We start from the raw sequence: 25,511 nt of genomic DNA on the forward strand, positions 1-25,511 counted from the left end.
AATATTTTTACAATCACATTTTATTATGGGTGTTTTTTCATGAAATCAATGCTCAATTTGAGTTGAAGAAAAAAATTGTCTTTCTGCAACTGTAGCTGTACCTAAATCTGTCTGATATACAATGGGTATTAGGTTATGGTGTTCACTCCTACCTGAAGAGTAGAAGCAGCAGAGTCGCTGGTGTCACTCACTCCTGTGCCGCGTGGTAAACTGGACACTATGTATCTGGAGCCCTTGGGCAGAGGCTGTCTCACCACCAGCTTTCCTTTCCTGGTCTCTGCCAGGAACATGCTGTACCAGTAGGCATCGTTGGACACCAGAGTGGAGTCTGCGATGGTGGAGTTCCTCTCACTGAGCACGCTGTTCCTGCAGGGAGGAGGAGCTTTGCTGCTGGACTTGGGTTTCTGACACTTGAGCACGATGGTGACCAGGATGGTGATGAGCAGAAGGAAGGACACCGAGCCCAGACCAATGACCAGATACAGGTTCAGGTCTGAGAAGATGTCGTACTCCAGAGGCACCTCGGTCATGTCAGAGTAGGCCTTCACAGCCGTCTCCACTGTGGACAGTTTGATGGTCACTGTGGCCGACAGGGAGGGCTGCCCGTTGTCCTTGGCAACCACCACCAGCTGCGGGTGGCGCGGGTCTCTGTAGCTGAACATCCTCATGGTGCGGATCTCTCCGTTGTACTGGTCCAGGCTGAACAGAGTGGCGTCAGTCACCTGTAGAAACTGGTAGGTGATGCGAGAGTTGTGCACAGAGTCGATGTCCAGAGCTATCACTTTGGCCACCAGCGAGCCTTTATCAGTGGACCTGGGGATCTTCTCCTCCACCACTGAGCCGTGTGCGCGCCATGGGGACACAATGACCGGAGCGTTGTCGTTTTGGTCCACAATAATGATGTGGACAGTCACGTTACTGCTGAGAGGAGGAGAGCCTGAGTCTCTGGCCTCGATGTGGAAGAGAAACTCCTTCTCAATCTCATAGTCAAAGGTTTTCAGAGCGTACAAGTTGCCGTTCTCTGGGTTGATGGAGAACAGCATGGACATGGAGGTGTTGACGATCTCCTTCTCTAGGATGAAGTAAACAAGATACTGGTTTTCATGGAGGTCAGGGTCAAAGGCCGTGAGAGAGCCGAGCAGAGCTCCTGGAGCGTTGTTCTCCATGACGCGTATAGTGTAAAAGGACTGGGGGAACTGTGGCACATTGTCGTTCACATCCAGCAGCTCTAAAGTCATAGTCTCATTGTCAGATAATGGAGGAGAGCCTCTGTCTGTCACAGTGAAGGTGATGTCGTACTCTGGGACTTTCTCTCGGTCTAAAGGCTCCGACACCACCAGCTCATAATAGTTATCAGAGGACTGCCTCAGTTTGAAAGGTAAATTGGGAGGAACAGACAGATCTACAATCCCATTGTTCCCTGAGTCTTTGTCACTAACACTAACTACAGCTATCACTGTGTCTACAGGCTCGTTTTCTTTAATAGGATTCTGAAAAGATTTAACAGAAATTTCAGGGTGATTGTCGTTCATGTCTGTGACCTGTATAGTCACTTTACACTGTCCAGATAAGGGGTTAAGCCCCTTGTCACTGGCAATAACCTCCATTTCATAAATCTTAAAATCCTCATAATTAATCATCTCTTTGACTCTGATTTCACCATTGTCTGGGTTCAGTGTGAACATGTTCTGTGTCCTCTCTGATGTGTACAGGCTGTAAGAATAAACCAAATCAGAGTTGGAGCCTTCATCTAAATCTGTAGCGTTTAGTTTAATCACTAAACTGCCGATTGGGGCATTCTCCAAAACATTAACCTCGTACTTGTCTCCATCAAATGTAGGGGCGTTGTCGTTCACATCAAGCACGCGGACAATGATGCTGGCTGTACCTGTGCGCGTGGGCACCCCTCCGTCCACCGCTGTGAGAATCAGATCATGAACAGCCTGCTGCTCTCTGTCTAAAGCCTTTTTCAAAATCAAATCCGCAAACTTCGTCCCGTCTCTGCTGATCTGAATTTCCAGACCAAAATATTCACTCGAGCTCAGATGATAATTTTTCACTGAATTTGTTCCAACGTCGGGGTCCTCTGCGTTATTCAGTGAAAACCTCTCTCCAACAGGACTTGACTCTGATATGTCCAGATGCATCGTTCCGCGCCGAAAATGTGGCGCGTTGTCATTAATATCCGTTATTTCAACCTCAATATTAAACATGCGTATTGGATTTTCTATCGTTGCGTCTAATTTAAGGAAACAGTGGCTTGTTGTTTTCAAAGGACACAATTCCCTGTCGATCCTCTCTAGAATGAACAGCTCCCCCGTGTCTTTGTTGATGTCAAAATATTTCTTATTACCTACCGCGTCGATGCGCATTTGTCTTCGTTTGAGAGTTTTCACGTCCAGACCTAAATCTGTTGCCAAATTTGCGACCACGGCTCCCTCCTCCATTTCTTCAGGCACAGAATAATGCGTGATAGACGTCACCATTTCCATTGAAGCAAGAAGAAAAATAAATGAAAAAACGCACCTTCTACAATCATTCCGTACGTTTCGATGAGCCATGTTCAGAATTGGTTTATATTATCCGATTCGAGGAGTCCTTGAAGAGACACTGAAGAACGATTCAGACAAAAGAAAGTGTTTTGCGCAATGAAACCCTTCGCAGCCAACCTGAAAGTACCGGACCGCCCTCCAATGAGAGCGCACTGGAGCGATGACATCATGTGCGTCTGTTTTTGTGGAGAGCAGCGACAAAACTGTTGTAGTCTAAAGTGTGGAGGCCGTGTACTGAGGGGTTCATTTGAGCCTTGTACAATCACTCACTTAATTTTGTAAAGTTGTTTTAAATCATTTTGGTCCTCAGGTATCCTATTTTTATTTGCAGTATTGTATCACCCGGATTTGTAAGTTTGCAGAAGAAATAGCGGCGCCATGCTCTCGTAATGGCCTATGTCCCCAGGAGCCTCAAAAATATACACGTTTTAAGCATATCTGATCTTTTAAATAGACTTTAAGTAACAGACAAAAACACTGTAAATGTGTCTTGCTTAAACATTAACACATTTTTAAACCAAAAGAAGTTTGTGGTTTTATTAACCATGTTTGACCAAATAAAACAGATCAGTATTAGTAATCCTCTCTTTACATTGGATTTGATATTGCTAGAAAAAGTCCATACATCATATTAAAGGTGACTTATTTGGAGGGTGGGGGTTAAACTTTTTTTGGCCATATATTGTAAATATTCAACATATTTTGGTCTTGCAAACAATGACCATGACCAACAAACAAGTCACAAACTTGTCGTTTCAAACAAGTTTAGAATTTGTCATAAACCAAGTCACATACAAAAAAATATGTTTTATAATGTGATTTGAGGAAATTATCATGAATGAAAATTTTCCAATTACTTTTACAATCAGAGTTTAATGGGGGGGTGTTTTTTTAATGGAAATAAATGCTCAATATGACCAAAGAATAAAATGACCTTTATGCAACTGTTGCTGTACTTATATTTGTCTGACATACAATGGGGTATTAGGTTATGGTGTTCACTCTTACCTGCAGAGTAGAAGCAGCGGAGTCGCTAGTGTCACTCACTCCTGTGCCGCGTGGTAAACTGGACACTATGTATCTGGAGCCCTTGGGCAGAGGCTGTCTCACCACCAGCTTTCCTTTCCTGGTCTCTGCCAGGAACATGCTGTACCAGTAGGCATCGTTGGACACCAGAGTGGAGTCTGCGATGGTGGAGTTCCTCTCACTGAGCACGCTGTTCCTGCAGGGAGGAGGAGCTTTGCTGCTGGACTTGGGTTTCTGACACTTGAGCACGATGGTGACCAGGATGGTGATGAGGAGGAGGAAGGACACCGAGCCCAGACCAATGACCAGATACAGGTTCAGGTCTGAGAAGATGTCGTACTCCAGAGGCACCTCGGTCATGTCAGAGTAGGCCTTCACAGCCGTCTCCACTGTGGACAGTTTGATGGTCACTGTGGCCGACAGGGAGGGCTGCCCGTTGTCCTTGGCAACCACCACCAGCTGCGGGTGGCGCGGGTCTCTGTAGCTGAACATCCTCATGGTGCGGATCTCTCCGTTGTACTGGTCCAGGCTGAACAGAGTGGCGTCAGTCACCTGTAGAAACTGGTAGGTGATGCGAGAGTTGTGCACAGAGTCGATGTCCAGAGCTATCACTTTGGCCACCAGCGAGCCTTTATCAGTGGACCTGGGGATCTTCTCCTCCACCACTGAGCCGTGTGCGCGCCATGGGGACACAATGACCGGAGCGTTGTCGTTTTGGTCCACAATAATGATGTGGACAGTCACGTTACTGCTGAGAGGAGGAGAGCCTGAGTCTCTGGCCTCGATGTGGAAGAGAAACTCCTTCTCAATCTCATAGTCAAAGGTTTTCAGAGCGTACAGGTTGCCGTTCTCTGGGTTGATGGAGAACAGCATGGACATGGAGGTGTTGGCGACCTCCTTCTCCAGGATGAAGTAAACGAGATACTGGTTTTCATGGAGGTCAGGGTCAAAGGCCGTGAGAGAGCCGAGCAGGGCTCCTGGAGCGTTGTTCTCCATGACGCGTATAGTGTAAAAGGACTGGGGGAACTGTGGCACATTGTCGTTCATATCCAGCAGCTCTAAAGTCATAGTCTCATTGTCAGATAATGGAGGAGAGCCTCTGTCTGTCACAGTGAAGGTGATGTCGTACTCTGGGACTTTCTCCCGGTCTAAAGGCTCCGACACCACCAGCTCATAATAGTTATCAGAGGACTGCCTCAGTTTGAAAGGCATATGACGAGGGATTTGAAGATCTACCTCTCCATTGTGTCCTGAGTCTTGATCACTGATACTGACTACAGCTATCACTGTGTCCACCTCTATGTTTTCACTCACAGGGCTCTGAAAAGACTTGATAGATATTTCTGGGTGGTTGTCATTCATGTCTTCAACTATAATTTTCACTGTACATTGTCCAGATAAACTATTGACTCCGTTATCAGTGGCTATAATCTCCATGTCATAGATTTTATAATCTTCATAATTTAACACCTCTTTTACAGTAATCTCTCCTGTTTTAGGATTAAGATTAAATGTCTGCTGTGCCTTTTCAGAAGTATAAAGGCTATAAGAATATGTTACATCTGAATTAGATCCTGAATCTGAATCGGTTGCATTAAGATCAATTACAAGGCTTCCTATGGGTGTATTTTCATGGGTTTCAATAGTATATACTGGTTTGTCAAATACTGGGGCGTTGTCATTTGTGTCTAATACCTGGACTATAACGCTGGCGGTGCCAGATCGAGCTGGTGTCCCGCCGTCTACAGCAGACAGAATTAAATGATGAACAGCCTGCTGTTCTCGGTCTAAAGCGTTTGTTAAAATTAAATCTGCAAGTTTAGACCCATCTCTGCCTGTTTGGACCTCCAGAGTAAAGTGATCACTTGAGCTCAGGTGGTACGTTTTTACAGTATTAATCCCGACATCTGGGTCCACAGCATTGCTCAGTGAGAATCTCTCCCCAGTAGGCGTTGACTCGGATATGTCCAAATGTATCACATCTCGTCGGAACTGAGGGGCGTTGTCATTAATATCCAGTATCTCGACCTCAATGTTAAATATTCGTACAGGGTTTTCCAGTATAACTTCCATTTTAAGGTAGCAAGACGATAACATTTTAAGGCAAAGGTTTTCTCTGTCAATTCTCTCTGCAACAAAGAGCTCCCCCGTCTCTTTGTTGACGTCTAGGTATTTTTTGTTAGCGATAAGGTCAACGCGCATTTTTCTGTTGTTCAGCGTTGTCACATCCAGTCTCAAGTCCGTGGCGAGGTTAGAAACGACTGATCCTACTTTCATCTCCTCTGGTATGGTGTAATGTGTCACCGAAGCAGGAACTGAAGTAATACAAGAAAGAAGTGCAACGACCGACACGTACCTTTGCCATGGCTTCATTGTTACCCAGCGCGTCATTGTGGATTTGACTCGGTCGTGATATCTCCGTTAAAATAATGTATAGTCCCACGGGTGAAATTGCAGTGTAGATGGTTCAGCCCACAGTTTTCCGAGGAAAAAATGTCCTTATGCGTTTGAGAAGAAAATGCGTATGATCTGTTTCAGGACCACGGCGCATTCATAGTGATCCCGTTTCTGCCATTTTGCCTGTGCGTCACGCAAGTTTGTGTCGTTCAGTTTTTATGGGGAGCAGCGACACTCCGAAAGAATGTCTATTTTAGAGATTTAAAAGCAATTCTGTGGTTGACTCGACACGCATAATACAATTATTATTATTATTATTATTATTATTATTATTATTATTATTATTATTATTATTATTATTATTATTAGTAGTAGTAGTAGTAGTAGTAGTAGTAGTAGTAGTAGTAGTAGTAGTAGTAGTAGTAGTAGTAATAGTAGTAGTAGTAGTAGTAGTAGTAGTAGTAGTAGCAGTAGTAGTGGTAGTAGTAGTAGTAGTAGTAGTAGTAGTAGTAGTAGTAGTAGTCTAGTAATAATAATAATAATAATTATGATTATTATTATTATTATTATTATTATGATGATGATGATGATTATTATTAGAAGAAGAAGAAGAAGAAGAAGAAGAAGAAGAAGAAGAAGAAGAATTATCTAGACTTCATTTCCTTTTAAAAAACGTATCAATTTGTCGGAAAAATATGGGGAAATATTTTAGTGCAATATTGTTATATTTATCAAAATAGGTCAATCATTTAAAGTATTTATTTTTACTATTAATGTATGCCAAGTGTTTTTATAGGTCTGTAAATGTTAAATAAATAGCTGAATGTTTTTGAAATACACCTATTATTTATTTTATCCGAGAATGTAAATGTATTTTTTTAAAGCATGTCACACAACTTTTATGAAACTCCTACCTGCAGAGTAGAAGCAGCGGAGTCGCTGGTGTCACTCACTCCTGTGCCGCGTGGTAAACTGGACACTATGTATCTGGAGCCCTTGGGCAGAGGCTGTCTCACCACCAGCTTTCCTTTCCTGGTCTCTGCCAGGAACATGCTGTACCAGTAGGCATCGTTGGACACCAGAGTGGAGTCTGCGATGGTGGAGTTCCTCTCACTGAGCACGCTGTTCCTGCAGGGAGGAGGAGCTTTGCTGCTGGACTTGGGTTTCTGACACTTGAGCACGATGGTGACCAGGATGGTGATGAGCAGGAGGAAAGACACCGAGCCCAGACCAATGACCAGATACAGGTTCAGGTCTGAGAAGATGTCGTACTCCAGAGGCACCTCGGTCATGTCAGAGTAGGCCTTCACAGCCGTCTCCACTGTGGACAGTTTGATGGTCACTGTGGCCGACAGGGAGGGCTGCCCGTTGTCCTTGGCAACCACCACCAGCTGCGGGTGGCGCGGGTCTCTGTAGCTGAACATCCTCATGGTGCGGATCTCTCCGTTGTACTGGTCCAGGCTGAACAGAGTGGCGTCAGTCACCTGTAGAAACTGGTAGGTGATGCGAGAGTTGTGCACAGAGTCGATGTCCAGAGCTATCACTTTGGCCACCAGCGAGCCTTTATCAGTGGACCTGGGGATCTTCTCCTCCACCACTGAGCCGTGTGCGCGCCATGGGGACACAATGACCGGAGCGTTGTCGTTTTGGTCCACAATAATGATGTGGACAGTCACGTTACTGCTGAGAGGAGGAGAGCCTGAGTCTCTGGCCTCGATGTGGAAGAGAAACTCCTTCTCAATCTCATAGTCAAAGGTTTTCAGAGCGTACAGGTTGCCGTTCTCTGGGTTGATGGAGAACAGCATGGACATGGAGGTGTTGGCGACCTCCTTCTCCAGGATGAAGTAAACGAGATACTGGTTTTCATGGAGGTCAGGGTCAAAGGCCGTGAGAGAGCCGAGCAGAGCTCCTGGAGCGTTGTTCTCCATGACGCGTATAGTGTAAAAGGACTGGGGGAACTGTGGCACATTGTCGTTCACATCCAGCAGCTCTAAAGTCATAGTCTCATTGTCAGATAATGGAGGAGAGCCTCTGTCTGTCACAGTGAAGGTGATGTCGTACTCTGGGACTTTCTCCCGGTCTAAAGGCTCCGACACCACCAGCTCATAATAGTTATCAGAGGACTGCCTCAGTTTGAAAGGCATATGACGAGGGATTTGAAGATCTACCTCTCCATTGTGTCCTGAGTCTTTATCACTGATACTGACTACAGCTATCACTGTGTCCAGCTCTATGTTTTCACTCACAGGGCTCTGAAAAGACTTTATAGATATTTCTGGATGGTTGTCATTCATGTCTTCAACTATAATTTTCACTGTACATTGTCCTGATAAACTATTGACTCCTTTATCAGTGGCTATAATCTCCATGTCATAGATTTTATAATCTTCATAATTCAATACGCCTTTTACAGTAATCTCGCCAGTTTTAGGATTAAGATTAAAGGTTTCTTGTGCTTTTTCTGATGTATAAAGGCTATAGGTGTAGGTTATTTCAGAATTTGATCCTGAGTCTATATCAGTTGCATTTAAATGGACAACCTGGCTCCCAGTGGGGGAGTTTTCCATTATTTGAATGTTGTAAATTTCTGGTTCGAATATGGGAGCATTATCATTTGTGTCTAATACATGAACTACAATACTAACAGTACCAGATCGAGCTGGTGTCCCGCCGTCTACTGCGGTCAGAATTAAAGTGTGGAAAGCCTGCTGCTCCCTGTCCAATGTCTTTGTTAAAATTAACTCCGCAAACTTGGACCCATCTCGTCCTGTTTGAACCTCGATATTAAAATGGTCACTTTCACTCAGGTAATACGTTTTTAATGAATTACTGCCAACATCAGGATCTACTGCGTTGCTCAGAGAAAATCTCTCTCCTTTTTGCGTGGCCTCCGAAATGTCCAAGTGAATCGCATCTCTCCGAAAATGAGGGGCGTTGTCGTTAATGTCTAAAATTTCAACTTCAATATTAAATATACGCAATGGATTTTCTAACGTTACTTCTAGCTTTAAATAGCAAGATATTGAGGATTTTGATGGGCAAAGGGATTCCCTGTCAATCCTTTCAACAATGTACAGTTCCCCAGTGTCTTTGTTCACGTCTAAATACTTTTTGTTCACGATGATATCGAGACGCATTTTTCTTTCGTTCAGTGTCTTTAAATCCAGGCTCAAGTCATTAGCGAGGTTAGCTACAACAGATCCTTTTTTCATTTCTTCTGGTATGGAGTAATGAGTCACAGACGTGGAAACACGATCCGCCAACGAAAATATGAGAGCCGTGAGCAGCACGTACCTTTTGCAGACCTCCATTATAAAGCAGTGCTGTGCGTCAAATCAGAGTCAAAATAACTCTGTCCTTTCCCTTTGACTCAGTTTCCTCTTGGATTGACGTTGTGGTGCGTTACATTCCCATTCAAAATCGTGCGAAGAAGGTTGTTTGTGCGAAAATGCATCAACGCCGAGCATTTGTGTGTTTCAGCACCACAAAGCTTTCCACGGCATTTCGGCCCGCCCACATGACGCAACGTTTAGGTAGTGAATTCAATGTTTATCCAATACATAGCGCCATCATGTGTTCATATATTGTCATATATTATATTATTTAAAAAATTACAGTGTTATATTAGCCTGTATTATATTGATTTGCATTCTATTGTATTGTGTGGTGATAGTTTGAGATTTAATCCGTTAAATAGTTTAACATGTTTTGTTTGCAATAAACAACATGCCACTTAGAAAATCTTTCTATGATTGAAAACAAAAAATATGCTTAAGGTCTTACCTGCAGAGTAGAAGCAGCAGAGTCGCTGGTGTCACTCACTCCTGTGCCGCGTGGTAAACTGGACACTATGTATCTGGAGCCCTTGGGCAGAGGCTGTCTCACCACCAGCTTTCCTTTCCTGGTCTCTGCCAGGAACATGCTGTACCAGTAGGCATCGTTGGACACCAGAGTGGAGTCTGCGATGGTGGAGTTCCTCTCACTGAGCACGCTGTTCCTGCAGGGAGGAGGAGCTTTGCTGCTGGACTTGGGTTTCTGACACTTGAGCACGATGGTGACCAGGATGGTGATGAGCAGGAGGAAGGACACCGAGCCCAGACCAATGACCAGATACAGGTTCAGGTCTGAGAAGATGTCGTACTCCAGAGGCACCTCGGTCATGTCAGAGTAGGCCTTCACAGCCGTCTCCACTGTGGACAGTTTGATGGTCACTGTGGCCGACAGGGAGGGCTGCCCGTTGTCCTTGGCAACCACCACCAGCTGCGGGTGGCGCGGGTCTCTGTAGCTGAACATCCTCATGGTGCGGATCTCTCCGTTGTACTGGTCCAGGCTGAACAGAGTGGCGTCAGTCACCTGTAGAAACTGGTAGGTGATGCGAGAGTTGTGCACAGAGTCGATGTCCAGAGCTATCACTTTGGCCACCAGCGAGCCTTTATCAGTGGACCTGGGGATCTTCTCCTCCACCACTGAGCCGTGTGCGCGCCATGGGGACACAATGACCGGAGCGTTGTCGTTTTGGTCCACAATAATGATGTGGACAGTCACGTTACTGCTGAGAGGAGGAGAGCCTGAGTCTCTGGCCTCGATGTGGAAGAGAAACTCCTTCTCAATCTCATAGTCAAAGGTTTTCAGAGCGTACAGGTTTCCGTTCTCTGGGTTGATGGAGAACAGCATGGACATGGAGGTGTTGGCGACCTCCTTCTCCAGGATGAAGTAAACTAGATACTGGTTTTCATGAAGGTCAGGGTCAAAGGCCGTGAGAGAGCCGAGCAGGGCTCCTGGAGCGTTGTTCTCCATAACGCGTATAGTGTAAAAGGACTGGGGGAACTGTGGCACATTGTCGTTCATATCCAGCAGCTCTAAAGTCATAGTCTCATTGTCAGATAATGGAGGAGAGCCTCTGTCTGTCACAGTGAAGGTGATGTCGTACTCTGGGACTTTCTCCCGGTCTAAAGGCTCTGACACCACCAGCTCATAATAGTTATCAGAGGACTGCCTCAGTTTGAAAGGCATATGACGAGGGATTTGAAGATCTACCTCTCCATTGTGTCCTGAGTCTTTATCACTGATACTGACTACAGCTATCACTGTGTCCAGCTCTATGTTTTCACTCACAGGGCTCTGAAAAGACTTTATAGATATTTCTGGGTGGTTGTCATTCATGTCTTCAACTATAATTTTCACTGTACATTGTCCAGATAAACTATTGACTCCTTTATCAGTGGCTATAATCTCCATGTCATAGATTTTATAATCTTCATAATTCAATACGCCTTTTACAGTAATCTCACCAGTTTTAGGATTAAGATTAAATGTCTGCTGTGCCTTTTCAGAAGTATAAAGGCTATAAGAATATGTTACATCTGAATTAGATCCCGAGTCTAAATCACTTGCATTTAAATGGACAACAAGGCTACCAATAGGAGAATTTTCTAACACTTTAATGTCATAATTGTCCTTTTCAAATATAGGAGCATTATCATTCGTGTCCAGTACATGTACAATAATACTAGCAGTACCAGATCGAGCTGGTGTCCCGCCGTCTACTGCAGTTAGAATTAAATTGTGCGCAGACTGCTGCTCCCTGTCAAGAGTCTTTGTCAATATTAAATCTGCAAATTTGGTTCCCTCTCGTCCTGTTTGAACCTCAATGTTAAAATGGTCACTTTCACTCAAATAGTATGTTTTTACTGAATTACTTCCGATGTCAGGATCTACTGCGTTGCTCAGAGAAAATCTCTCTCCTTTTTGCGTGGCCTCCGAAATGTCCAAGTGAATCGCTTCTCTCCGAAAATGAGGGGCGTTGTCGTTTATATCTAAAATTTCCACTTCGATGTTAAATATTCGTAACGGATTTTCTAAAATAACCTCAAGTCTGAGATAACAGCTTGCAGCAGATTTTGTAGGACATATGTTTTCCCTGTCGATCTTTTCAACAATGTACAGTTCCCCAGTGTCTTTGTTCACGTCCAGATACTTTTTGTTCGCGATGATGTCGAGACGCATCTTTCTATCATTCAGTGTTTTTAAATCCAGACTTAAGTCACTGCCGAGGTTGGCAACAACTGATCCTTCTTTCATTTCTTCTGGTATGGAGTAATGAGTCACAGAAGAGGAAACGCGGGTCACAAAAGAAAATGAAATACCAAAGGCAAAGAGAACGTACCGTGTCCATACGGCCATATTTACGAATCTTCTGAACACTGTATTAAAAATGGATGTGAAAAAAATCCTTTACCTTGTTCATATGATCATTGGAGCTTTGCTGGTCTCAATGTGGTTCCCTGGCGAACATAAATAAATCCAGCTTTTTTTAAAGATATGCTGGCACCTCGTTAATTGGCGTGATTTCAGCACCGCGGAGCTTTCCGCTCGTTTGTGGTCCGCCCCGAGTCTGCGATTCACTGAGAGGACGCGCTGTTGAGGCGTTTACCGACCGAATAGCGCCACCATTCTCCTGAAATAAAGTAAAGCTCCCTTTTATTATTGTCTACATTTGTCAAACATTTATATTTTTGTAGACTATTAATCAAATGTGTTGTAGCTTTCTGTCACATCGATCATAGACCCCATTATTAATTCAGAACAAATAATGCTAAAACTTGGCCGCTACAACATTCATAAAAAGAATTAGAACATTTTGTTGATTAAAAACGGTTTATTTCAAATTATTTATTTATTTCTGACAATTTATTTAGATTTGCGTTTGATTGTTTAGGCCTGTAATAACATTGTCTGCTTTAAGTAAATCAACAAAGTCATGTAAATGCACTTATACAAATTCAGTTTAGCCTATTTTATTTCTTCAATTACATTCACAAGTTTATGAAAACCCATTTTACAACTACCTCTAATGTTGCCTACTCTGTCTGCTTCGTGGGGGAAAAAAAAAAGATATGTGACGTCATAAAGCCCCTCAATAGAGACAGAAGCTGGATCTTCATGACTCAAAAAAGAGAATTCATCTGACGCCATCTACTGGTGATGTATTGGATGTTAGGCAGGCTACCATTGCTGTTCTGTACATTACATTGAGGTTTCAAATGTAAAAATGACATTTGGGTAATTCATTAGCAACAAATATGTTCTGCATATGAAAACAAACAATAAACTATATCGGACCAGAGGAGCAGCAAGAGGCGACTGCATCAACCCTCTGAGAAAAAGCCTCTTTAGTCAAACCACCTTTTTTGTCCGAGCTGGAATCTCGCTGCCCCCTGCTGGCCTTTTGTCTCTTGTTTGTAAGTCTGACTTGTCTCTGTTGTTGAGTTTGTAACAGTCTTGTTGTCATGCCTGTCATGCTCGGTTTGTGTTTTGAGAGTTTTTTATTTATTTATTTTTTTACATATATATATATGTATATATATAAATATATTTTACTGTGTTGTATTTTATCGTATTGTGTTGTGTGTTGTAATTGTATTCCCTTCAGGATGACACATAACTATTCAGGGACTACAGATGAAAAATAGCCCTTAGGCTAATTCTGGCATATTTATAGTAATGTATATTCATATGCACTGTCCCTATAATAAATAAATAAAATAGCGCGAGTTTTGTCGATGGTCCATATAGTGTTGCAATGTGATATCCCACTTTTTATATATATATATAAATACGATAGGCTACATGAGGATCCACTTTATTATTTATTTGATATTATTTATTTATTTACTTCCAAAGATATAAATAAAAAAAAATCACATTAACTGAATAATATTTTTTTGCAAGTTGCTGTTCCACAGGCGTAAGGCGTCCTTCAGCACCAGTATGCGCAACACGGGCCGAAAGCTCCCTCTAGTGGGCAAATGTAGGAAGCGCATCAACGTCACTTTCAGGACCAAGACAAAGGACAGTTCCCCAGCGTTTATGACCAACACAGCTCCATCTATGGCCTCGTGTGCGGGGTCAGGAGGCTTATTTTTTTAATATAATTTACATCCACAATGTCATGACGATCATTTTAAGTTGTACAAACTTTCCCCTGTATCATTTCATGGACCTTTTGGCATGTTATTTTTGGAGCATGGCCCAGTGTGTTACTCATTACCAATCAAGGAGCTGGCCCCCTTCAGTCACCCCTGGGGATCTTCTCACTCCACAGAAGGTTATCCTGCCTCCCCCCCTTCCCACTCCCCGTTCTCTAAGGACAACCATTTCCTTATTAACAGAATTATTTTCAATCTAAGTCACACAGCGACCTAATTACACGGCTCATTCCTGGCTGTACTCCAGTTCTCATGTTGCCTGAAATGCGGCATGTAAAGGGCACAGGGAGAGCAGCCCGCAGCTGACTTCCAGGTGTGGCATTTAGAGTTGAGCTCCTTCCCCCGGTGCTTGTATTGCTACTCAGAGTCTTAATTAAAGCGATATTTCAAGTGAGGTGGTTCTGTTTGTTCAGTTAATGAACCCCACTATTCTCGAGGGCAAATGGAAATGCAAGCACCCCAATTAGCATATGTTAGCATTTCACTGTGTTTATTCAACGCAGAAGAAAAGAGCTTACTAAGCTAAAAAGGACTTGACCTTTGTAAATATAGCAATGAAACTTTCCACACAAAATAATTAACTGGAGCCTGGATTAGTCATGTGTATTCTTCTCTGACAAAAATGGGTAGAAAACATGGGATATCAAAAAAATATTTTATTTTGATTATTGTATACAGTACAGCAGGGAAAACCCCCTTTCTTTAAAGTTTGCTGCAGTATAATGCAGATTTATCATATAATCGGTCATAATTTCACAAGATGTTGTACAAAGTCTTTCAAATGATGTTCAAAATATAAATTCAGAAAGTGCAAAATGAGTCTTTAAATGTTGGATGTTATTTGATTGTCTAAATAATAATAATAATAATAATAATAATAATAATAATAATAATAATAATAATAATAATAATAATAATAATAATAATAATAATAATAATAATAATAATAATAATAATAATACACATCATTTTATTTTGTGGCCTCTGTTGCCTCATTAGTGCCACTAATCTTTTTGTTCTTGAACATTTGTGGGTTGTGTCTCTGATGAGGTTCTCCATAGTGATCGTTCATAGCTTCAAGGCATCAGTCATTGTACAAGTCATTATTGATCATGGCTGCCTCTCCCTGGGGGGACATCTGAAGACGCCTCTTTTTTCCGAAGGTGGAGAAGGAGTTGTGCACATCCAGCTCGCTCCTCTGCACCGCCGGTCGCAGGGTGCAAAAGCCCGAGGGCGTCCCGGGGATGTAGACGTTGTGATGGTAGTCTGGAGGGGGGTGCGGATGGGGGTGTGCGGGGAGGGACGGCTGCTGCTGCTGAGGGGGGGGTGTGCAGCGGGGAGTCCAGGGCCGGGACTGCACACTGCTGCGCGAAGGGGACATCTTGTAGTCCGCTGATGGTGGATGGAGAAGAGAAGAGACCACTACTCCATTATATACAGCAAAAGTGATATAAATTAACGGTGTATTTCTTTTATTGCATCATTGAAAACATGGTGTGTAGTGCAGCTCTAGATTGCTTACCTTTCACGCCCTTCATATGAGTGCCCCAGGTCCAGTACTGTCCAGGTGCCATTGAGGTCACATAGTTTTCTGGATCTGTGTGCATTGCCTTTCGCATGAGGGTCCCATCCATGTTAATAGAGTTGTAACTGCATTATATAAGAAGGCATTACTCAGTGTCTCTAAGCATGTGTCACTGTAAACAACAAAAGAACTGTTCTTTACCTCTTAATAGATGAGTTCTGGTTCTTCGTAAGAGTCCAGTCTGTATTTGGTTGTTTAAGCTGTGAAAACAAAGTCAAATGTTATCTATGTTAGTTCAATTTATTAGTTTAGTTTTTATGAGATAATGTGCACTTAAAGATGCTTTACACCAGATTATGGCTTATGCTAGTTTTTATCTGTCGTCCCTGAGAAGTAATAAAATGTCAAATGTATCCAACCACTACAAACAGCCAATCTGTACACAATTATTTAACACAAGATTGTAAAATGACTACAGTAAAACCTTGCTAAGGACTATAATTATTATTACAATTATCAGTGCTAACACTGCTGAAACTTTAAGACTCTGCGGGAGTTCGTTCCATTCTTTAATGCCTTTGAATTAGAACGCTGTGCAAACGCTGAGCTACATTTAGGCAGTCCACTCTGCAATCATTGTGGCTTGTGTTGTGTTATGCTGAAATAAGCATACGTTCACTTTATTTATGTTGTGTCTTTGAATTGGCACAAACGCTGTGATGTCTGTCATGTGCTTAACTGGCTTGCACTGTATATATATGGATCGTGACTGCCACCGTGTGGATATTTTACAAAAGGCACTTTAAAAAGTTTGCCTTTGCGCACATGTAATTTACTCATTTTATCTACTCTCTTTGTCACAGTGCATGTGAATATAAAAGAGCAGAGTGGTTTATTTTAGGCCTGGTTGCTGGTATGGGTTCCATGCTCGATTAACTCACATAAAATGCTCAGTAAAATGAATGTAAGCGTATTATCAGAATCAGTATTCACAATATGCGCTTCTCGCCAAGTCGGCACAAAACCAATTAGAACCCCACCAGGATGAAACGAAACGTGATTTTAATCATCAAAGGAAGTCGTGCCAGAGGAAATTAAGAAAATTACACACGTCGTTGTTTTGTTGATTTTATGCATCCTTTTACATTAATATTTGCGGGGAGCTTCTCTCCTCCAGCAAGATTTTTAATTAAAACGTGGAAGCTTTGAAAAGTTTTAGAGGTTTAACTAGCACTTCAAATCCGTGCACACGTCATATGAGCATCCATCTTAATTCGTCCTGACTTATACCGGGTTCAAAGTAGAGTTTAGAAATATGATTCTTACAATTCTGACCTTAAGGTCTTGTAACTATCAGATGCTCTACGATGTATGTTATCTTTATATGTACAATCTTCAATCGATCCAAAAATGCACAGAGGGCACAATGTCCTGAGTGACCATAGCTGTGAGCAAACCAGTCACGATGACCTCGAAACCTCCCGTACACTGAACCGTGGTAGCGCGTCCTACATAGTTTGCTTACAGCCCCTGAACTATGTCCTAATCATGAATTCAGATGAAAACAGCATAGTGAGAGTATAGACACACATTCACGCTCTGCTGAGTGCCTATAAAGATTAGACACCAACGCAGACAACCCTCTCTCCTTGTTCCTCCGCTTCCACTCACTCATTGTGCCCCTCCCCTCCCTATCCACCTTGCTCGACAAATATGAAACCACATTTCTCTCTCCCGTGGCATTCAGAGGACGACACCGGCCCGATCTACAGGCGGCCCACGTTTTAGCCCAGCCTTGTCCTTGCGCCCCCTCCCCTCAGTCTCTATTTCTCCTTGCACTCCTCTCCTCTTATGTCCCTCTGTCTCCAAAAATCCATCCATTCGTCATTTTTCATTAATAATAGGATCCCTCCCTCGCTTTGTGAACGACACAGTGTGTGTTGTTAGAGGTTGGTTTTGGCAGTGCCCTTGAGGCAAAGTAAGTAAGGTTATCCGGCCCAAAGTGCTACAGTAGTTTGGTATTCACCTTGTCCCTCACATGGGGAATATCAAATACAATACAATATACATTTCGTTTAATCTTATTTGCATAATTGGTGATGTTTTTGGTTGTTTAAAAAAAACACTGCACAGGGCGCTATAGCTGTACCTCGCTGGGGGTAGTTGCTCCGTTGTTGACAGATGCACTCCGGCTGTGCGCGTTCCAGGAGTTGTCCGCGCTCTTTGCCTCGTTGTTGCGCGGCGTGCTGCTCGGGCTGCACGGCTTAAGAAACATAAAGTCACTTTTGGCTGACTCTGGTGTTAGGCACACTTTATAGCAGTACGACTGGGAGAGGCTGCTGTTTCCATTCGCCTCCATGCAGTTCGTGGGCACTTTTGCGGCAGAAGAGATCTGCAAGTTCAGGTTGGATTTTTTTAATGCCTCCGGGAGCGGCTCAGCCTGAAAGCCCCCGCAGCAGCAGCACGCGAAGGGGGGGAGATTGTATCCGCTCAGGGGCTCTCTGTCCTTGTAGCACTTCACCGTTGCCAGCACAATAATAGCCACGAGAAATATTAGAGATATGGTGCTCAGTGACACGATCAAATAAAGAGCGAGATTTGATGGAGGCTTTGGGCTGAGCGTCAGGTCTCCAAAATCGGACAGTGACTCAGGCACGCTGTCTACCACAGTGAGGATGATAGAAACGGTACCAGACAGTGGCGGCTGTCCGTTGTCCTTCACTAGTATGACCAACCTCTGTCTTGTTGCGTCTTTTTCCACTAACCTGCGGATAGTTCTGATCTCTCCCGTGTAGAGCGCAACACTGAACAACCCCGGGTCTGTAGCCTGTAACAGCTGATAAGAAAGCCGGGAGTTCTGCCCTGCGTCCGCGTCAAGAGCTGTGATTTTGGTAACAAGATATCCGGCATCTACAGAGCGTGGCACCACCTCTGTGGCCATTGTGCCGTTTTTGGGCAGTGGGGAGATGATCACAGGCGCGTTGTCATTTTGATCCAAAACAAAAACATTCACTGTGACATTACTGGCGAGAGGAGGGAAGCCCGCGTCCTGTGCCTGCACCAGGATCTGAAAGTTTCGTAATTGTTCATAATCGAAAGAGCGCAGTGCATAGATGTTGCCATTGTCAGAGTTGATTGAGACATAAGTGGACACAGGCATGCCCTGGATCTGACCCTCAAGAATAGAGTAGGACAAATAGGCGTTCTGGTTAGAATCGGGGTCGAACGCTGTCACGGAGCAAATGGAAGCGCCCGGAGCGTTGTTCTCGGTCACATAAACAGTGTATGAAGGCTGAGAGAACCGCGGGGGGTTGTCATTAATGTCAGACACTTGAACGAGGATGGTTTTTCTGGTGGAGAGCGACGGAGAACCCAGGTCCCGCGCGGTGATGGTGATGTTGTACTCAGACACCGCTTCCCTGTCCAGAAACTCGCTCGTCACCAGAGTGTAATAGTTTTTAAAGGATGAGTGGAGCTGAAAGGGGACGTTGTTTGGAATCTGACAGTCAACGTTTCCGTTCTCCCCAGAGTCCCGGTCCATGACGCTGATCACGGCTATGACTGTGCCCGGAGGTGCGTCCTCCTGCACCGGTGTGGACACTGACGTGAGAATGACTTCAGGCGCGTTGTCATTCACGTCCAGGATGTCAACGAGCACTTTACTGTGCACTGCCACAGCCGATGGACCCCGGTCCTTTGCCTGAACATAGAGCTCATAAACACTGGCTTTCTCGTAGTCCACAACACCTTTGACTCTGATTTCGCCCGTGTATGGGTCCACGCTGAACAGCTCGCGCACTTTCAGAGGTGCGTGACCGCTGAATGCGTAAGTCACCTCACCGTTGGAGCCCTCGTCCAGATCTGAAGCGTTCAACTTTAAGACGAGAGTCCCCCGCGGTGCGTTTTCCACCAGACTGGCGCGGTAAACTGAGCGGTCAAACACTGGCACATTGTCGTTGGCGTCTAACACTGTTACAGTAATGAGCGCAGTCCCTGAACGCTCCGGCGAACCCCCATCAAAGGCTGTCAAAACCATCTCGTGCTTTTTCTGCTGCTCTCTGTCCAAAGGAGTGTCCAGCACAAGCTCCGCAAACTTGCTGCCATCATTACGCGTCTGGATGTTGAGGATGAAGTGCGCGTTGGCACTAAGCTGGTACGAGCGCAGAGAGTTTGTGCCCACATCCTGATCCTGTGCGCTTTCTAGTGGGAAGCAGGAGCCAGGGGCAGCCGATTCAGTGATATCAAGATTGAATTCACTCCACGGGAAGCTGGGAGAGTTGTCATTGACGTCTAGGATCTCCACTTCCACTCTGTACAGCTCCAATGGGTTCTCAATAACCACTTGTAAGTGTAAGAAACAGCTTGGACTGCGTTCACACAGTTCTTCTCTGTCTATCTTTTCATTAACAAAAAGAATGCCATTTTCCAAGTTGACTTCTAAATATTGCCTTTTCGCACCCGACACTATTCTAAATCGACGGGCTGACAGCTTGGCCACGTCTAAACCCAAATCTTCAGCGATGTTACCCACAAAAGCTCCGTGCTCCAACTCTTCGGGGATGGAGTACCGAATTTGAGCCAGAACCAAGTCCACCACGCAACCACACAGTAGAAGACATATAACCATCCCAGTCACAGGCAGCCAGCTGCCCCTGGAGAGTCCGTGATCCATGTCAGCGCCGTGCGTAAAAACACTTCAGGAACATTGTTTTCTTCACAGAGACAGATAGAGACAGAAACTTTTCAAAAAGGCATTCTTAGATGACTTGACACAATTGTTCATCTAAATGGTAATGCGCAAAGTGGAAGAGGCGAAGATAATGCTCCATGCGCATCGCTCTATGTGTGAACAGTGTGGCTATAGCTCTCGGATTCCACTGTGCTGTGCGCGCGCGGAGATGGTGAGGACCAGTGTGTGAGTGAGCGAGAGAGGGAGACGAAGGGGTGGACGCAGCTCTTCGGCGTTTCGCATTGGAGGACGCACATCCCAAGTGCGCCTCTAATTACTGTAGACGGTTAACCCTTTCCCATCATGTCTTGTCATGTCTGTCCTCGTGACCCATTAAAGAGACGAGAGAGTGTAAATTTGACACTAGATGTCAAGGCCATATTTGAATAAAGAACGACTTGTACTGTTGCCGTCGCTTTCCAAAGAATAATCGAGGGTTTGGGGGGAATTTATTAACCATGTCGACAGCTATTTGTTAAGTTATAATATACTCCAGCCATTTGTGCATTAAAATCAAAGTACCCATTGCTCTGAACCATGTTTTTTTTATTATTATTACTTCGTCACTGCACTGAATTAATTGAGCTGGGAAGAATCATTTTGTTTTTAATCAAAATTAAAGAGTATTTGCTAAAAGGTTTAACTGATTACAGGAACGACAAGGCATTACGTCTATAATTCACGTAAGTACACCTAAACATGTACAAAAGTAATCAACATAATAGCAATAGCCTATAATAGAATGCCACAAACCATCGCGTTAATCGCATATTATGCCAGGATTATTGCGTCCACAGGTGACATGTTTACAGTTTTGGACATGCATGCCATGAGCCTTTCATTCAGTGACATGCCAGAGGACAAACAGCGCGGTTAAATTGTTTAGATTATGGCACATGCTTGCTCTGATCTAATCTTGTGGCTCTTAATCCTGCAGGTTTAGCCACCACTGATCCACAGTGAGGAGACTAGAGACTAAAAGGCGGTCTTTGTCGGGTCTACTTGGGTTGAAACACGAGAAGCATCTTAATGTCAACTACGGGTTGGTTTTCAAATCCCTCTGCCTTTACTGCAACTTACTCACTGCGGTGCAAATCCAAACGTGAAAGTAACGACTTGACCAGAGAAAATAAGATACAAACACAAAATCACCAAATGCATTCATATAATCTGCCATTGTCAATGTGAAATCTAAAAAGGGATTACAGATTAAGTTTCATCCACTGGGCAAAGTTTAGTTCGCTGCGCAAGCAACAACAGCGAAGCGCAGCGCCCTCCCTTTTCAGGAACGACTTCAATTCAGGGTTTAAGCACAGAACACAATCTGCTTCAGACTTAACCTCAAGCAGATGGTTAAGCTCCTCCAGAAATGATTACATTTCTGGAAAAGGGAAAAAAAAATCACCAAGACCAGTTCCATTGCTTTACCCTCGTTTTAATTAACGGAGTGGAGGATTAGTGTGCAGCTATCCGGGATCAACCGTTTGCCGACGAAGAATACAAATGTTTTGAGATAAATAATCCCAAAGCATTTCGGCCTCGCTCCCTGGGTGCCTGTTACATTAACATGCATTACACGGAGAATTAAGCTGGTCTCACCCACCCCTCGAGCGCGCGCTTAGCCCATTGTCCTGCAGAAAGACGCTCATTACTTTCTCTGAAGCAGCGCTGCTACAGCACCAGGGCGCGCGCCTCCGCTGTCAGAGCTACAGCAGGTTAAGTGCAATTACTCGGATGATGATCGGAATTATGCCACAGTACAAAATGATCAGGCTATATAGGATGATCTTATCTTGGAAACTATTATCAACAACTTAATCTTAATGTTCAATGAGAGACGCATGTGAGATCCATAATTTAACAACATCAGTAATATGCAAGAAATAATGTTGTCAACAGGTCCATTGTCATGTCTTTACAGGGCTTGGCATCTTTACCCACAACAGCCTCTTTTAAAATGTTCAGTCTCTTCGTGCAGTAACAATAAAATGTGTAAAATAGACCTAAAGCCTATTCACCAAAGAAAGTCTATGAAATCGTTAAAATGTTAATAAAACTTGGCAGTTGGACGGTTGTGTCGTTTCTGTAGTTAAGATTAGATCACCTGCTGCCACCTGCTGGCCAATTCAGGCAAATCCCACCGCATTTATCATCATAACCGGGATTATACTGTGTGAGTGGCACAGACATGCGCGCGGGAAGTGCTCAAATAAGCTCTGAAAACTCATGCTTAGTTTATAGAAAGGAGTTTTGGGAACTATTATTGTTTTAATTGTAGTATTGCTGTTATAATGTTTCCCTCGTGTATGAATGAAGTGTAATAACGTCTAGTCAAAATCTATCTGTGTATTTCCAAAGAGATTTGAATATGAGCTTGAGTTTTATAGTCACATTGTAGGCATTCTGCATTGCTCAATACACAAATAAATAAACAAACCTTTTTACAATTGATTTCACAATAATTTGGCACACAGACCTCGATGTGTTCTGGAGCCACTACTTCCCACGGCATTCTTTGGATGTTTCTGTTGGAAAAGTATGAGGGCATATACTTCATGTTAGTATATAGTTTTTTCATCAACCATTCTTTCTTGTATGCTCACATGGATAGCTTTGTACGCTCATATGGATAGCTGCCGATTGCGCCCCCAGTGGCATTTTAAGCTCATGTTCTTGTCCGTGTAACACTAGCCTTATTTAGCTTATTTAATTTCAGAACGCCTTGTGCTGTTTATTTCTATTCTGTCCCTCTGAATCTCTCTCTGAATCTCTCTAAATAATCATTCCATAAAATGCAGCCCTATGGGAGATGTGCAATGCCGTGCGGAAACATTGGCCGACGTAAAAAATGAAAATAAAAACAAATCTGATGAAAGGAAAAATAAGGTTCTTTTCTGGCCTTTGCTCCACATTTTAAAATAAGCAAAAATAGGCCGTAACAAAAGATCATTTCAGTGGATCGAAACAAGCGCACGTCAAACAAAACAAAGCCTGCGTCTCCATTATCATTCCACTAGATGGCGCTTTACATTCATAAATGGGAAGACACTCTCAAATTCCAACATCTGTCTCAATCCTCAAACATCTACGGGGTTCAGTACGCACACGGCGCTGCGCATCCGTTTACGCGCATCAAATTCCATCTTTTTATTTCAAAAACATGTCCGTAAAAAGCAAAGGACAAAGAAAAATGACTCTTAAAACAAAGAAAAACGAGGACTACAGTAGCAAACAGGGGGAAATGGTGTTTTTGAGGAAGAGGGAGGGGGAAAGTTTGCTCCACATGCTTCTCAGCTGTGTAAACTACGGTCCGCGTTGCTTCTCGGATTCCCCTAAAGAAGGCGATATTTATAGTTGGCTGGCAGTGGCGGCGAATGCACCTTTACTCTGTCACACCCATTAATATTATGATTATTATTATTACTTAATATCCCAGAAGATGGAAAATGTCAGCAACCTGAGAGGCCTGCAGAGACAGAGCAAGCATGTTCAGAGTCTGCCGCTTCTGAGAAACTGTGTTGGTGAGGCATATAAAGCGGGACGACCAAAATCTATTTTAAAAAGGAACAGAAAAGGGGGAGCATGTATTAAAGGGTGTAACCTGATCTACTAAACTTATTACAGCTGTCACAGAGTGAGAGGAAAGAGTGGAGGAAAGGAGAAAGATGAGTGGGGCAGACATAAGCGTATTACAGTTTTTTAAAATTCCCGCAAGTTACAGGCATGTTCAAACTGCAGACAAGGCCAACTATAGTGACCACCTGCCCCTATTCAGGTTGTGCTGTACAGACATTTATCTCGTTTCATTCCATCGCACATATTTAAAGATGTACCATTTACAGTGTCAGGTGAATTTGTATTATTTATTTTTTTCATCATCAGAAGGTTTCTGAATCTGATTCACTTTATTTTGATTTTAAGCCGTGATTAATGATGCCCCCTGCTGTTGGTCGTGTTTGTCTGTGGATGACAGACTGTTCATTTTTTGTTTTTCTGAGCACTATTAAAACTAATGCAATGGAAAAGTTGTTTATGTTTGCATTTTTGTTTTGGATCTAAAGATGATTATCCAATCAGAAAGCAGAATGAGGCCCACATTTTGGGTTGCCAGTTGCTATGGCTAAAAACAATTTCGGAAATGAAAATCTTGGGGGCATCTTGGCCCAGTCAAGTCCTAATTAAAGGGATTGCACAGTGGCTTGTGCTTTACAGCAAAAACATGCTGTGAAAACATGTATAATATGCCAGGATGAATGACAGTGTGTTTGAGAGAGCGGGTGGTGGACAACGGATGGAAACTAGCCCAAGGTTACAATTCGGCGTTGTGTGTTTACATGCATGAGTCCCCTGTATGTTCATTTACATGCACTGCCCAACAAAATAAATAAACAAATAAATCAGACTCCAGTAATTAAAGCAAATTTCAAATAAGGAATGGATTCTCAACTTTACAGCTTAAGGGAACAAAAAGGTTCTGTTTGTAAATCACTAAGAGCATCCTGCAACTATGAACTATACCATATCAAGATCATTTTATTAAGATCATCAACAAAAACAAAGTAGTAGTAGTGGCCACATCACTAAAATGCGGCATAAATGTTGAGACGCTGAAAACATATTGACCCTACTTTAGTTGCGCTGTTCACACATCAGTATTCACTCCATACTCGTAGATGGTATCAGGTGCCCTTGGGTCGACACTGAGGAAAGAAAGGCTGTCATTCTGCGTCATTGGCCCCTTCGACTATCGCACACTACATTCACACAGGCAAGGTGGGTGAGGTGTCTTGCCCAGGGACACAAAGGCAGGCTACCACTGACCTTTGGATCCATGGGCAAATTTGAGCTTTTATGACTTTGGAGGTGGTCAGCTACTTCACACTCACACACAGATCCACAAGCACCAAGTAACAGATGCAGACTCGGGCGCATATGCAGAAACATAAACAAAGTGATAGACATAACAGACGAGCACGCGCATGCGCACAGACGGTCGTGCACTGAGGAAATTCCAGTGAGAACAGGTGGGAGTGACGATAGTGATCTATCAGAATGACTTTGATGTTCCCCTCGCTTCAGTCACCGCAGCTCAGCCCTGGATGCATCAAAATGTGAATCTGCATGCCAGAAAGTGTCAAAAAAAAAGGGCACTGCAGGTAACTGCAACAATGCCCTTTTGATTGTATGGATAAAATTAAAAAAGGGCAGAACTCAGAAGTGAAATAACCTGAAGGGGCAAGTCTGTGTTTGTAAAAATAAGTCTCATTCATGTACTTCTTAAAGCTTACAGCTCA

The 25,511-nt window shown here is 43.5% G+C and overlaps 3 protein-coding genes across 3 annotated transcripts; all 3 read right to left on the reverse strand.

Moving 5' to 3' along the window:
- Positions 1 to 30: 30 nt before the first annotated feature.
- On the reverse strand, positions 31 to 20,392 carry LOC306963537 (protocadherin alpha-C2-like). The gene is made up of 5 exons (XM_079557111.1): positions 17,638 to 20,392; positions 15,690 to 15,748; positions 15,486 to 15,613; positions 15,061 to 15,385; positions 31 to 2,574 (listed from the first exon to the last, which is right to left on the reverse strand). The coding sequence occupies exons 1-5, from the start codon at positions 20,158 to 20,160 to the stop codon at positions 129 to 131; spliced, it is 5,481 nt and encodes a 1,826-aa protein (XP_079413237.1). The 5' UTR covers positions 20,161 to 20,392; the 3' UTR covers positions 31 to 128.
- Positions 3,482 to 9,493, reverse strand: LOC306963742 (protocadherin alpha-C2-like). The gene is made up of 2 exons (XM_079557436.1): positions 9,095 to 9,493; positions 3,482 to 5,762 (listed from the first exon to the last, which is right to left on the reverse strand). Exons 1-2 carry the CDS (start codon positions 9,284 to 9,286, stop codon positions 3,537 to 3,539), a joined length of 2,418 nt encoding a protein of 805 aa, XP_079413562.1. The 5' UTR covers positions 9,287 to 9,493; the 3' UTR covers positions 3,482 to 3,536.
- Positions 9,747 to 12,374, reverse strand: LOC306963743 (protocadherin alpha-C2-like; the record flags this gene model as incomplete). Its single annotated transcript, XM_079557437.1, has 1 exon — positions 9,747 to 12,374. The coding sequence occupies exon 1, from the start codon at positions 12,156 to 12,158 to the stop codon at positions 9,747 to 9,749; it is 2,412 nt and encodes an 803-aa protein (XP_079413563.1). The 5' UTR covers positions 12,159 to 12,374.
- Positions 20,393 to 25,511: the final 5,119 nt, after the last annotated feature.

The sequence above is a fragment of the Gobius niger genome (assembly GCF_951799975.1).
Source record: "Gobius niger genome assembly, chromosome: 5".
Classification (NCBI taxonomy): Eukaryota; Metazoa; Chordata; class Actinopteri; order Gobiiformes; family Gobiidae; genus Gobius; species Gobius niger.